Source organism: Ambystoma mexicanum, chromosome 1q, assembly GCF_040938575.1.
Source record: "Ambystoma mexicanum isolate Mex_15411 chromosome 1q, UKY_AmexF1_1, whole genome shotgun sequence".
Lineage (NCBI taxonomy): Eukaryota > Metazoa > Chordata > Amphibia > Caudata > Ambystomatidae > Ambystoma > Ambystoma mexicanum.
The window spans coordinates 1,224,465,648-1,224,479,230 of NC_090922.1; the positions used below are offsets into that span (position 1 = coordinate 1,224,465,648).

The 13,583-nt window shown below is 52.3% G+C and overlaps 1 protein-coding gene across 4 annotated transcripts in view; it reads right to left on the reverse strand.

The window, feature by feature from the left end:
- Positions 1-13,583, reverse strand: part of RAVER2 (ribonucleoprotein, PTB binding 2) — a 1,138,299-nt gene that overhangs the window by 787,799 nt on the left and 336,917 nt on the right. For all 4 annotated transcript variants that reach the window (XM_069641987.1, XM_069641988.1, XM_069641990.1 and 1 more), the window contains exon 3: positions 7,330-7,799. In XM_069641987.1, the coding sequence (XP_069498088.1) occupies positions 7,330-7,799 (470 nt within the window). The remainder of the gene's footprint in view (positions 1-7,329; positions 7,800-13,583) is intronic.

The following is a 13,583-nucleotide window of genomic DNA, read 5'->3' on the forward strand; positions in this document are numbered from 1 at the left end:
TCTCCCCCCTAGAATGGAAGGTCCAATATGCGTTCCTGGACGTCTGGTTTAAACTTAGTAGCCCTCATGTCTGTGGCGATGCATATCGCGGGCCAGTGGCGTCAATGTGGGCCACGGTGGACTCCATGATGTCTTGTGCCACCATTTTAGCCTCTGCCAGTCCCGCCTTGAAACGTGACTGGCTCAGCACCTTAAGTTCTGGAAGAAAGTTGGCTATTTCCCGCCAACGCCTTTGGTTAACAGCTGCCAGCATGGCATCCGCGTTGGATTGACGAAGATGCAGCGAAGCATTGGAAAAAGCTTCTTCCCGTATGCCTCCATGATCTTCTCCTCCTTGCCTAGCAGCCCCAAAGACAACTGTGGCTTTGAATAGAGTGACGCCGCAGCAATCACTGAAGAGTGTGGTTGACACAGCAAGAGGGAATCCCCCTCCATTTGCCTATACTTGGTGACCAGGCACCGACTGACAGGCTGGACCGAATGGGGCTTGAGCCACTCCTTTTTGGCCAAGGTGACAACGTCCTTCTGCATCGGGATCCCCGTTCTAGCCGCGGGGCATAGAGTTAGGACCTCCGCAAGTACCCTCGCTTCCGGATGTTCGTCTTTGGGTCGAAGAAGCCCATGTACTCTGCCAGACCCATGAGCCGTTCGTGGAAGGCCTTGGATGACGACGGTGTGTTGGGGTCTTCTTCCTCGTCTGTGTCCACCAGGGCGTCCGACTGGTCCGGAGCGGGTGGGGGAGTGCTGGGTGCCGGGGGCTGAGGTGTGGAGACCGGAGCCAGAGGCTGGTACGGAACCGCCTGAACTGTGGGAGGCAGGGGAGCCAGAATTGAAGGAGCCGGTGTGGGCAGCAGGGGCTGCACCGGGGCCTTTGGCGCTGAAGCCATAGGAGGAATGACTATAGGCGCAGGTGGAGGGGCCAGAGGGAGCATGTCCCTGATCACATCCATAAGGATGACCCCCATCTGAGGAGATTTCATGAGCGTTAGGAACTTTTCAAAGACCTGTCCTCGCAGGCCGGTGATGTCGCAGGGGATATTGACGGGATAGCGGGCGGCTGCCGAGGCCGGTGCGTACTCTGCCTAGCTGTGTGCAGAGTAAACCTGCCCTGCGCTGCTGATGGATAAGCTGTAGGCCACCTACCTGGTTGACACCAAGTCCCACCTTGTAACTCGTTCTCCGACCTGTTCTGTTCCTAGGAGCGGTATCAGAGGAGCGGCTATCTTGTCTTGTTGTGGAGCTGCATCCCACGTGCCGACGTCGTGGTGCCTCCTCCAGGACTCTTAGCGATGGAGCATAAGACCTGCACTGCACCTCAGGCCGAGGGCTGGTAGGTGCATCGCCCTCAGCAGAGTTGACGGTAGTGCTGAGTGCAGGCGCCCCCTCCGACATGTTGCAGGTACAAGGGCGCAGCCCCTCGGGTGTACACCCGGAAAAAGAACCTTGCAGACCCTCAGCACTGTCTCCGGAAGGATCTACAGACCCTAGTACCTGTGCTGATGTGAGAAGCTGAGAGTTTTCTCCCATCTGGCCTTTTCCTTGGAAAGGAGTCGCCCTTGTGGGGTGCGCTGGAAAAGAGCGGCACTCCTTTGGGCCTTGACTTCTCTGGGGGCAACTTCTCGAAGAGCTCCCTCCACCTAGCTAGTCTGTTCTTCAAAGCACGCTAAGATGGTGCATTGCACGTGGTGCAACCCTCTCATCCGTGGTCGGGGCCAAGGCAGTGGAGGCAAAGAGTGTGGGGAGTCAGCATGAAGTCAGCATGCGCCGGGGAAGAGCGTGGCACCAGAGTACCGAGTACCTGAATGATAAAAGGCAAAAAAGACAGAAGAAGGTATCTGGGGAAGAGTGCATGGTATTACATGGCCAAAGTCAAACCCAGGCTGGCGAAATCAGGACGTTCCCGTCGACGCGGAAAAGGGGACTGGGGAGAGGCGCCTGTGGGCGGAGTCAGGGGAGCGCAAGCTCCCAGGGCCGCGCACCTCTAAATTTAAGGGGAAGATTATTTCTGGTGAAAAAGGTTCCGTCTCCAGTCCCTAGCGAGAGACGCCCATGCAGTATGGAGGAAAGTGGACAGGACGTAAGAGTAACATACTCTTAATCGACACTCTGGCTCACCAAGCCAATTGAAGCTACACGGTGTCCCCTTGTTTGAAAAGCAAGAGACTTATGAAGCCCAGGTAACGGAAACAAGCAAGGAATTAACTGATAACTCAAGTATTCTCGGTATCACTACATATTATTCCCACCAAAAATATTGCTGTATATATGGTTGTCTGGAACGGCCATAGGCGATATTTTTGGGGTTTCTTTGGGAGCGGGGGTTGCGTGGGTGTCCCCCGCGCCTTTAAAAATAATGCAGTTGTTGCAGGAGTGTCCCCCGAAGGTTCCATGCCTCAATATCGCCTTAAAAATATGGCGGTGATATGAACACATGGAGCCCTATTCTCTCTCATCTACAAACATTGGAGCCTCACACGAGTCACCTAACAATCCCTTGACCAAAGCTCAAATATTTGCACGCACCCCTAGCCAACGGAGCTGGATAATTGATCATTGGCAAGTAACAAATTGTGTGCTATGTGCATTTGGAGAATTGTGGGGGAAAGTGATATTTTGTCCAGGCTCATAACTTGGAACTTCACATTGGCCGAAGCTGGCATCACGTTGAGCAGTGAGAAATGCAAAACGAGTAGGGACCACAAAGTATTTAGGCAACGTAATTTCAGAGAAGGGGATAGAACCAAACAGAATTGATTGAAACTATCCAAAACTCGCCTTGTCCCGACAGCAAGGAAAAACTGATGTTTTACATAAGCATGGCCGAATACTATGCGAAACGTGTTCCTAACTTTGCTGACAAGACTAAAGCAATAAGAGAAACAATGAGAAAAGGTGTCACGTTTCAGTGGAACAATGAATGAAATAAAGAATTTGAGTTAAAGAAGGCATTAGGAGCGGTGTCTGCTTTGGATAACTACAAACAAGGGAGGAAGACCATAATAACTACAGATGCCAGTAGCTTAGGCTTAGAGGGCATCACTCAGGCAGAGCGAGGAAGGGAGAGAATACACCATTGCTTTTGCTTCAAGGTTGTTGAAGAGTGCAGAGAAGGCCTAAACCACAATAGAAAAATAATTATTGCCAATCAAATGGGCAACTCATAAGTTCAGAACCTTTATTTAGGGGACACCTTTAAAAGTACATACTGACCAGAAACCATTGATGGAAATCATAACGTCCAAAGGTTTAGACAATGTCTAAAACAGGATCATGAGGTGGGTCACAGAGATGTAAGAATATCCTATGGTGACACTTTACATTCCAGGTGCAATGGATCGTACAGCGGACTGTCCATCTAGATTAATGAGTAAGGAAGAGCAAGGCAGAGAAGATGAGGGGGAGGTCAAGTTTTGATGGTGTCTGAACAAGCAATACCAGAGCTGGTGTGGCGTGAAGCCATGGAGGAAGAGCTAGAAGAAAAGACTACACAGAAAGCAATTCAAATGAATGTGTGGAATAAAGCACAATTGAAAGAAGCTGGTCTGGAAGTGATATGGTAGATTAAGGAGGCATTGCATCCAGAAGGCAAGCTATTAAAGAGAGGGGACAGGAAAGTGCAGCTGAAGAAACTAAGGAAACATAATAACCCTGGCCCATGAAGGTCACCAAGGTATCACAAAGACGAAATAGCGACTATTGGAGGCTTGGTGTTGACCGCCAGGTCGAGAAAGCAGTCACGGAATATATCCTTTGCAAAATGAGTGAGTAAGATTTTGTGAGCCATAAGTGGTTATAACTGAGATACGCAACGTGCCATGGAACAAAGTTGATTTGGATATTCTAGGACCAGTTCATAATGGGGGCCAAGTAAATTATTGTGTGGGGTTGGTCGATCTGTTGACAAGGTGGGCAGAATCACCACTGATGGGATCCAGAGGGTAATTCGAACAGATAAAGGGGATCAATTTAAAGAGATACAGGAATATACAGAAGTGAATGTTACAACCCTACGTTCAATATGGCACCCGCAGACTAATTGAGTGGTGGAACGTTTCAACAGGGTGATTAAGGATACAATAAGGTGTGCCTTGGCCAATCAGACTGGAAGGTGGCATTACAATAGATGGTAGCAGCACACCAGTTTACTCCACATTCCAGCACATGGATGTGACCATTCGACACTAGCAGGTAGAGGGAAGCCAAACACAAGACTAACACCTGCATGGAAGTAGAAGGCTGGTGTTAAAGTGATCAAGTATGCGCAAATTGATGAATAGATTAGAGGCGTTCAGGAAAGAAACAAGAGGGTGTAAGACAGTAAGGGAGTGATGGCTCCAAATTACCCACATGTAGGTGGTTTTGTAAGAATAAAAATACTAAATGCTTTGTTAGAGGGATCTTTGAGATGGTCCAAACCCATTCATGTGTTGAATGTATCGCGGAATGCTATGAAAACTGAAGATGGAAGAGTGTGGCATTTGTAGAGAGTGATGAGGTGCAAAGGTGACAGAAGGCGATACATACAGGCTAGAAGGATCATATTCCTTCGCTGGTGTTTCACATGGAAAATGTGGAAGCAGTAGTGATACGAAGAGGAGCAAGAATGTGGGGGAGCCTACAAGAGGAAGATCAGTCAGAATCTGCACTCTACTAGCGTATTTGAAGGACTTCATTCGATAGAGGGAAGCTTGTGGAACAGAGGGAGATATGTGGTGCTGTCGTACAAGTTGAGGTTCGAGAACCGAACGCTGGAGTGGAGAGACCATTCCTAGGTTCAAACGGTCCGGAGCAGGAGCCTCCCCTGCCTCCGCGGCCACACTTTGGAACTTACTCCCCCCGACCATCAGGTCAGAACCCTCCTACAGTCTATTCGGGAAACAATTAAAGACCTACTCAATTAAGCGTCCCACGCAGGACCTGCTTATTATACATGTACATTCTTTCCTGCCTATAACTAGCGCCTAGACACCTCAGGGCTAAGTGCGCAGATACAAATGCAACAATAAAAAAGTAAATAGATTGTTGTAGGAGTGGACAAAGAAGAGTGCTGGGGCAGAGATTTCACCAGAACTATATAACAATAAAATAGAATACCTCATCTAATTACAGACCTGCTTGAGCAGCCCATTTAGTCATATTCTTGTATGGCCTTTCTTTCTGTATCTATTTCTTCTCTTCCTGAAAAATATCTACTGTAATCCATTTAGGAAGGAAGCGTATGCCTTCATGAGATGTTTCCTGCCCCCCCCCTCCTTTCTCTTCCCTTTCTCTGCGTAGTAAAGGAACATTTGTGATAGCCTCTGCAAAAACGTACTTCTGCTAAGACATTATTTCCCTTTCTGTACTGTGGTAAATGGGCTCTTGGTCCCAATCATCATCTTCATATTCCTCTTCCACATACCGGATATCTGCCTCCTCCATCTTCGTGCTGAACTTCAGCGTGTATTCGGTCTTGTTCACTTGTTCTTAGGCGGCCTTATTCAGTAACATGTGCTGTGATGCAGACTTGTTCAGTGCCAGGTTTGAGTGTGACACCAACGTTCAATTCCAGGTATTAGTGCGATGCTGACCTGGTGGGGACCATATTTGGGCATGATCTGTGCTTTGGTGACCTTTATGGGGCGTGTCTCTCCATTCTTACGGGACTTAGCATGTGGGGCACCTTAGGCGTTGGCTGCATGCTAACTGCCTTGCCACTTTTCAGCACCAATTTGGGTGTTTTGTTCCCTCCCACCTTTGAGGTGCAAAGGTGTAGCTCCAAGGCTGGCCTTTTGGAAGAGTCCTTAAGAGTTGGGGTTAGCTGCTAGAAACTGGAAAATGTCCTATGGAGTCGGGGAGAATGCTTATTTGGGATGTGACGCTACTCCCCTCCTCCCCCTTCACTGGACACCGGACCTCGATCACATCTTTGAAGGTTTCCAGCTTTAGAGACCTCCATTAGATATGCCATTTAGAGCTTTTTATTTTACTCTTAAGATCTTTCGATTCAAACAGTTTACAGCCTGCACACGCTGCATGATCCCTCTTTCGCAAGTGATGAACAAGTTACTCTCTTACCTGGTAACGTTCTTTCGATGGGATGGTCCGACGACATATTCCATATCTATGACAGTAAGCAGCACAGCTGTGGTGATTAATGTCATAGATATGGTATACGTCGGAGGCCCCAATCCCCTCGAATGCAATCTTTGAGTGCATCACGTAGGAGGAATTTCAACTTGCATGGGGAGCAGAGTATTAAGGGAGTCTTCTCCATCTGTGCGGTTAGCGTACAAAACTTCAGACAGAAATTACAATACTAATGTGAGTCATTCATTTAGTATCACCTGCCCCATCAGTGCGGTTGGGGCAGGTCAAAGCCTCCATCGGAGCTGGTTATCAGGTGTCAGGACTCAGTAAATGTTGGTTCTGGGTATCTGACTTGCAGTCTTTGTCGAATAATTGTTGCACCACTAGTATAGTGTTGATCAGTTCCTTAAGTCATCCTGCAACCGGGCCAATGGGAGGAAAAAAACTAATCTGAGGGCATCGCCTCATGGACCATTATATGTACCTGCACACAGTGTAGGATAGTCAGACTGGAATGGCCCTGCCAACGCCCACTTTTACTTGGGAAGCAAATAACACATAGGGCCTCATTCCGAGGTTGGAGGTAACCATGGAGTAAATAGCTCCATAGTAAGCAACCATGGAGCTATTTACTCCATGGGAATCCGGCATGGTGAATGGAGTAATTACCGGTCCATTCCAAGGTTGGAGGGACCGGTAAGTCCCCATTCACCATACCGGTTCCCCATCCCCATTCCTGCCCCCATAGGGCTCAATGGGAATGGGGAAGGAGTAAATTACGGCACCGTAAATTACAGTGCCGTAATTTACTCCAAGGTTACTTTGCGGGTCCCGTTATTTACTCCTGCTAAAAGCAGGAGGTAAAGAGGGACCCGCAAAGGGAACTCGGAATACGGAGGTAAGTGTTAACGGTCACCGTTGCCATTAACGGTGACCGTTAACCCTTACCTCCAGCCTCGGAATGAGGCCCAAAGTACTCGAGACCAACCACAACGTGGGGAAATATTCCTAGCTTGTGAAAAGGAAAAGTCACAAGCACCAGAAATATGTATATCAGCTCGGGGCACACACAGGTAAAAGAATACCAGCCTAGTGATGTGAAACCAATATAAAAGGGAAGATTAAAAATAAGATATGAATGTTATGACAGAAAATATTAGAAGCTATTAATGAATGATGCTGAAAGTCACATGAACAGATTCACAGAGACTCAGACTGCAGTAAAAAGTCAAACAGGTAATTTGTCAAAATGTTACGTACCTGACAGAATATGGGTGTATGTATATTAGAAAAAATGTGCATTAGTTCTTCAGAATCTCTGTATTCCTTTGGAAGTTTATCTACACAGAGGCACTTGGAATGAATGAGATCTGGAGTTAGTTGATTGATATCCATCCATTGTGCAAAAAGGGTAAAATCTTGCAACTGTTTACCAATTAGTTCCTGCCTTGCCTTGGCAGCATAGTCCTTTTTCATGTACTCGACAAATCCATAACCTTTGGATTGACCGTTCACTTCATTGTACACTAAAAAACAGCGCTCAATATTGCCATAGAAACGTACAAGTTCTTCAAACTCCTGCAGTGTGCATGAGGGAGGCAGGTTAGTAATACACAACAAAGCATCAGTTGGCTGAAATTGGACTGAAATCTCCATGCCTCGCAGCGAATGTTCATTAAACCTCTGAATAGCATCTTGGGCCTGCTCTCCGTTCATCAAAGTAACAAATGCTGTAAATGCAAGAAAAGACAGCACATGTTAATTGGAGCAGACGTACTGAAATCCAATATGCACTCCTAAGGAACAAGTTACTTACCTGTAACTGTTCTCCAGCATGGGTCTGGCATGGATTCACATGCTCATGAATATTCCCTGTCGTCAGGCTGGGAATCCTCGATAAAAAAATCAGTATCAGTTTCGTTTCTGATCTGTCTTTCGTAGTAATAACCAAACACTGATCTCTGCGTCATACTGACCACAGCCAATGACTGCCATCTCCCTAAGGCCCGCCTCTGGCAGCCATCTTCAGATTTGGTAGCACGTGAAGTGGCAGTATGACCAAGTGAAGAGCCGCAGAGGGTTAGGCGGGAGGGTTCGCATGTGAATCCATGCCAGACCCATGCTGGAGAACAACAGTTACAGGTAAGTAACTTGTTCCTTCTCCAGCATGGGGTTTGGCATGGATTCACATGCTCATGAATATAAGAATACATAGCACTACACACATGCACAACCACGGGAGGTGGTGAAAGGCTCAACATTAAGCAATACAACGACTCAACATTAAGCATCTCTTACCTCCTCACCAGGCTCACCTTAAGCGAACAGGTTGAGGAGCACTGCTTGGCCGACCCTGGACTCCTACCTGGAATCCTGATCGACGCAGTAGAATCTCGTGAAGGTGTGCGTCGACCTCAAGATAGCAGCCCTGCAGATGTCCAGCAGGGGCACACCAGATAGGAACGCCGTAGTAGCAGCGATCTCTCTGGTCGAATGGGCTCTCTGACGGCCTGGCAGTGGTCGGTTAGCCAACCGGTGGCAGTGCATGATGCAGCCGGAGAGCCATCTGGAAATAGAAGACTTTGAGAGAGCCTTCCCTTGATTCACAGGTCCAAAGTTCACAAACAGCTGTGATGTCCTCCGAAAACTCTTTGTGCGGTCCACGTAGAACCTCAGCGCTCTAGCCAAATCCAGCGAGTGCAAAGTCCTCTCGGCCGGCGACAAAGGAGACGGGAAGAAAACAGGTAACACCAGGGGCTCGTTAAGATGGAAGTCCGACGGCACCTTGGGCATAAAGGAGGGGTGCGTCCTAAGCACCACCCTCGAGGCATGGAAAGTCAAGTACGGTGCTTTGCAGGATAGTGCCTGGATCTCTCCCACTCGTCGTGCGGAGGTAATGGCCACCAGGAATGCAGTCTTCCACGACACAAACTTCATCGGTGCGCAGTGCATCGGCTCGAATGGGGGCCCCATGAGCCTGGTCAGCAGCACGTTAAGTTCCAACGCCGGGGCCTTCACCGGCGGGAACGACCGGAACAGTCCTTGCCAGTCGATGGGACCACAGGGATGTAAGTCCTGTGGTTCTGGTATATCTGGAGATCGCCGCCAGATGAATCTTAATGGAGGCATAGGCTAGTCCAGCCTTTGCCAGCGATAGCAGGTACGGCAGCACTTGAGGGGCCGTAATCCATAGGGGGTTGATCTTCTGTGCTCGGCACCAGATAGAGAACCTCTTCCACTTATGACCGTAGCATTTGAGAGTCGAGGACGCCCTGGCCTTTGCAAGAACCTCTCTGCAATCGGCCGGTATATCGTACCCTCCAAACTCTAGCGCTGCAGGAGCCAAGCCTGCAGGTTCAGCGACGCCGGGTCGTGGTGGAAGATGGCGCCTCCTTCTCTGGAGAGAAGATTTGCGTCCGCCGACAGCTTGATGGATGGGGACGTTGACAAGTCCAGAAGGTCCGGGAACTAGATCTGCCTCGGCCACGCCGGTGCGACGAGGATCATCCTGCACCGGGACCTCTTGAGCTGGTTGATGAGTCGAAGCATTAACGGCAACGGAGGAAACACATACAGGTATAGGCAGTCCCAGGGGAACGAGAATGCATCGCCCATGCTTCTCGGCTCGGGAAACCTGCTGGCGAACCTCTGGCACTTTGAGTTTGTCGCTGTTGCGAACAGGTCGATTTGGGGTTTGCCCCATCGTCGGAAGAGTTGATCCACCTGATCCTGGCGCAGCTCCCACTCGTGACAAGCGCGCCAGGACAGCTCCCTGCTGAGCGAGTCGGCGATGGTGTTTCTTTCTCCTGCCAGGTGGAAGGGAATCAGGAACATCCCCTCGGCGACCGCCCAGTGCCACAGATCCTGTGCCTCCTTGGATAGGGCTGAGGATCTTCCGTATGTAAAACATTGTCGTGGTGTTGTCCGTGAAGATCCGCACCACCTTGCCCTTGAGCGACGGGAGGAACGATTTGAGAGCCCAGAACACGGCTCGGAGTTCCAAGATGTTGATGTGCAGGAGCTTCTCCTCCAGGAGCCAGAGGCCTCTTGCGTGGAGATCTCCGGTGTGGGCGCCCCAACCTTCCAGGTAAGCGTTCGTCGTCACCGTCTCCTGAACGCCGGCGTCTGAAAGTCCTTGCCCGCCGTGCGGTGCGCTCGAACGCCCCACCACTGAATCGCCCGCCGGAACACCTCGTTGAGGGGGACCCTGTCTTCGAAGGTGCCCGTCACCTGCATCCAACGGGCGTCGAGAAATTCTTGAAGAGGGCGAATCCGTAGTCTGCATAGGCGCACCAGGTAGATGCAAGAGGACATCATCGCCAGGAGGGACTTGATGGACCTCACCCTGGCCACGTCCGTGGCTAGCAGGTGCTTCACTTTGCCCAGAATGGTCTTCGTCCGTTCTTCCGACGGTGCCGCCAAGCGCCTCACTGTATCGAGCTTTGCTCCCAGAAACAGGGCCACCTGCGACAGCACCAGGTGAGACTTTAGGTAATTTATGGCGAATCCCAGGTTTGTCAGTAGCTGGACGGTCCTCGCAGTGTGTTCGACGGCGAGTTCCCTCGTCCTTGAGTGGATGAGCCAGTCGTCCAGGTAGGGGTAGACGTGAACCCCCTGCAGGCGCAGCCGCGCCGCCACAGGTGCTAGGCACTTGGTAAAGACCCTGGGGGCCGACTTCAATCCGAACGGCAGTGCTCTGAATTGGTAGTGGCGTCCCTGGACGACGAACCCGAGGAACTTTCGGTGACTTTTGAGGATGGGAACGTGGAGGATGGGAACGTGGAAGTTTGCATCCTCCAGGTCCAGCAACGATAGAAAGTCGCCTTCCTCCAGCTGTCCTAGCACGTGCTGGAGGGTGACCATCCTGAACTTTTGTGACCTGATGTATTTGTTCAAACGACGAAGGTCCAGGATGGGGCGCCCGCCGCCCGTCTTCTTCCTGACGAGGAAGTACCTTGAGTACACCCCGGAGCCCCAGAGCCTCTTCGGGACGGGCTCGATGGCGCCTTTCCTGAGCATCGCCCGTACTTCCAACAGCAGTTGCGGGACGTGATTTTCCTTCCTGGCCACAGGTGGAACGTGAGGGCACTTCTTCAGGAATTCGATAGAGTGTCCTCTTGCCAGGGTATCCAGCATCCAACGATCGGTGGAGATGGACTTCCACACGCCGACGAACTTTGTCAGCTGGCCTCCCACCGGGGTGCTTCGGTGGGGGCCCGAGGCCACGGCCGGTTCAGTCCTGCTTGGAGGTGGTGGCCTTGCCGCCCTGGCCACCTTGCCGACGGCGGCGAGGCGCTCCCTGCTTGCCACGACCCCTGTAGGCCTCCCGAGACGAGGAGCGTGCCGCCTGGCGGTAGGACAACGAGCCACCGCTGGATCCCTTGGAGGCCCCCTGTCTGCCTTCGGAGCTCCGAAAGGGCTGTCATTGCTGAAGGGCTCCTAGGGCGCGGGCCGTCTCCGTGTCCGTCTTCATGGCTTGGAGGGATTCGTCCACCGCCTTCCCGAACAAGTTGCTGCCGTCGAACGGCATGTCCAACACCCTGGTCTGGATGTCCCGACGGAAGTCGGTCGCCCGGAGCCAACCCCGTCGTCGTAGGTAAACTGTTGCCCAGCTGGCGGAACCCGGTATCAGCAATATCGGTTGCCACCGTTATGGCGTGGTCCGACGCCACCTCGCCTTCTTGAAGTATTTCCAGGGCCTCGGACCTCTTGTCGTCCGGTAGCAAGTCCAATATGGGGGCCAGCTTAAACCAGAGCTCCCTGTCGTAACGGGCCACGATCGCCAGGGCGTTGGCCGCTTTGATCGTCGTCGCCGCCAATGAAATGACCCGTCGCCCCATGGCATCCAACTTCTTTCCCTCGCCCTCCGGAGGGGAATTCGACGATGAGGCTCCTGACCCCGCCGCTTTCTTCTTCTTCGCCGCCGAGACGACCGAGTCTGGCGTTGGCTGGGCCCTGAGGCACAGGGGAGCGGTCTCGGGGACCCGGTACTTCTTCTCGTACCGGTCCCGTTTGGCTGGGGCCGTGGAGGGGTTCTTGAGTACCGACAGGCCCTCCTCCCAGATGTCATCGATTAGAGGCACCGCGATGACAGTCTTCCTCTTGGCCTCCCGGCGCTGATGGAGGAAACCTTCCTTTTTCTGCTCCTCCGGGCAGAGCTGGAACAATTCGGACGCCCTGGCGATCATGGCGTGGAATGAGCCAATCTCGTCGGGCGTAGATGCCCGTGCGACGGGAGACCCGTTCCGTCGTCATCGCCCTCAGAACCCGTCGTCGAGCCCACCGCACCGTCATCTCCCAACTCGTGGGAGGATGAGGAGGGAACTGCAGGCCTTACGGGGGCGAGTGGAGGAGAGGGTTGGGTCCTCCGTCGTTTGTTCTGAGGACTTCCCGACGGGCCAGTTTGCGGGTCCTCCGGCCTGGGCCGTGGGAATCTCGTCCTTATCTCAGAGCATAAGGACTGGATCGCAAACAAAATGGCCGCCGAGCTATCCTGAGGCCTAGGTTTCGGCTGCGCCGGAAGGGAAGGCTGCTCTTCCTCGCAATCGTCGTCTTCCTCGGTTATCTCCCGAGGATCTTCCTTGCAGGACCAAACCTTCTCGAATTCGACTTCGAGATTCCCCGCGACCTCGGTCAGTTCCCCTTCCGAGGCTGACTCGGAGCTCGAGGAGGCTACCGTGCCCCCCCCCTTTTTCCATCACGGGGGCCATGACGATGGGCTGAAAAGAGGATTCCCTCCTTGGCGGCAGGGAAACTCTAGTCCCGGAGGCAGTCTCCGCTGGCGGGGTCTCTGCAGGCTTGGTCAGATTCGCTGCGATCGCCTCGATAGAGGCCTTTGCCTGCTGGGTAGGGGCCTTCACCACCTTAGGTGCGTCCTGGGCCTTCTCCTTAGGGGGAGGGGCGACCCCTCGCTCCCCCTCTCCCGAGATCGGACGGGGCTTCTCCCGAAGCTTACCCGGGGTCTCGGAATTCCTCTTCACCGAACCGGAGCACTGGCTCGTGGTTGACGGTGCCGGGGAAGGGGCGCCCTGCCTGGCGACCGAAGAGCCCGACCTTTCGGCGCTCCCGGAGCCAGCGGACTCGCGGCACTTGGCCTGGTGTTGGGCCCCCGTCGCCGGGGCGGCCGCACAGGACTTAGAAGCCCGCTCGGACCCTTTCTTCTTCTTCTCACTCGTTGAGCCCTTCTCCAACCAGCTGGCGAGACGGGATCGACGGTCCCTCATGTTCCGCTCCGACAAGTTCTTGCAGAACTGGCAGTCCTTCTCTACATGAGTCTTGTCCCCATGAAGACAGTAGAGGCATCGCGAATGTTCGTCCTGAAACACATTCTGCAGCCCGCATCCAGGGCAGCTGTGAAACAGCTTGGGTTCCGGCTGACGAACTCACGTCCAGGGCCATCTCGAAGTAGGCCGCGAATCTTCTGGAATCCTCCAAGAGGTTGATTCGACTAAATCTTCACCCTTGAGGGGCGTAGGAAAATCCCGTAACGGGTACCCGTTAACGGGAGTAGAAAC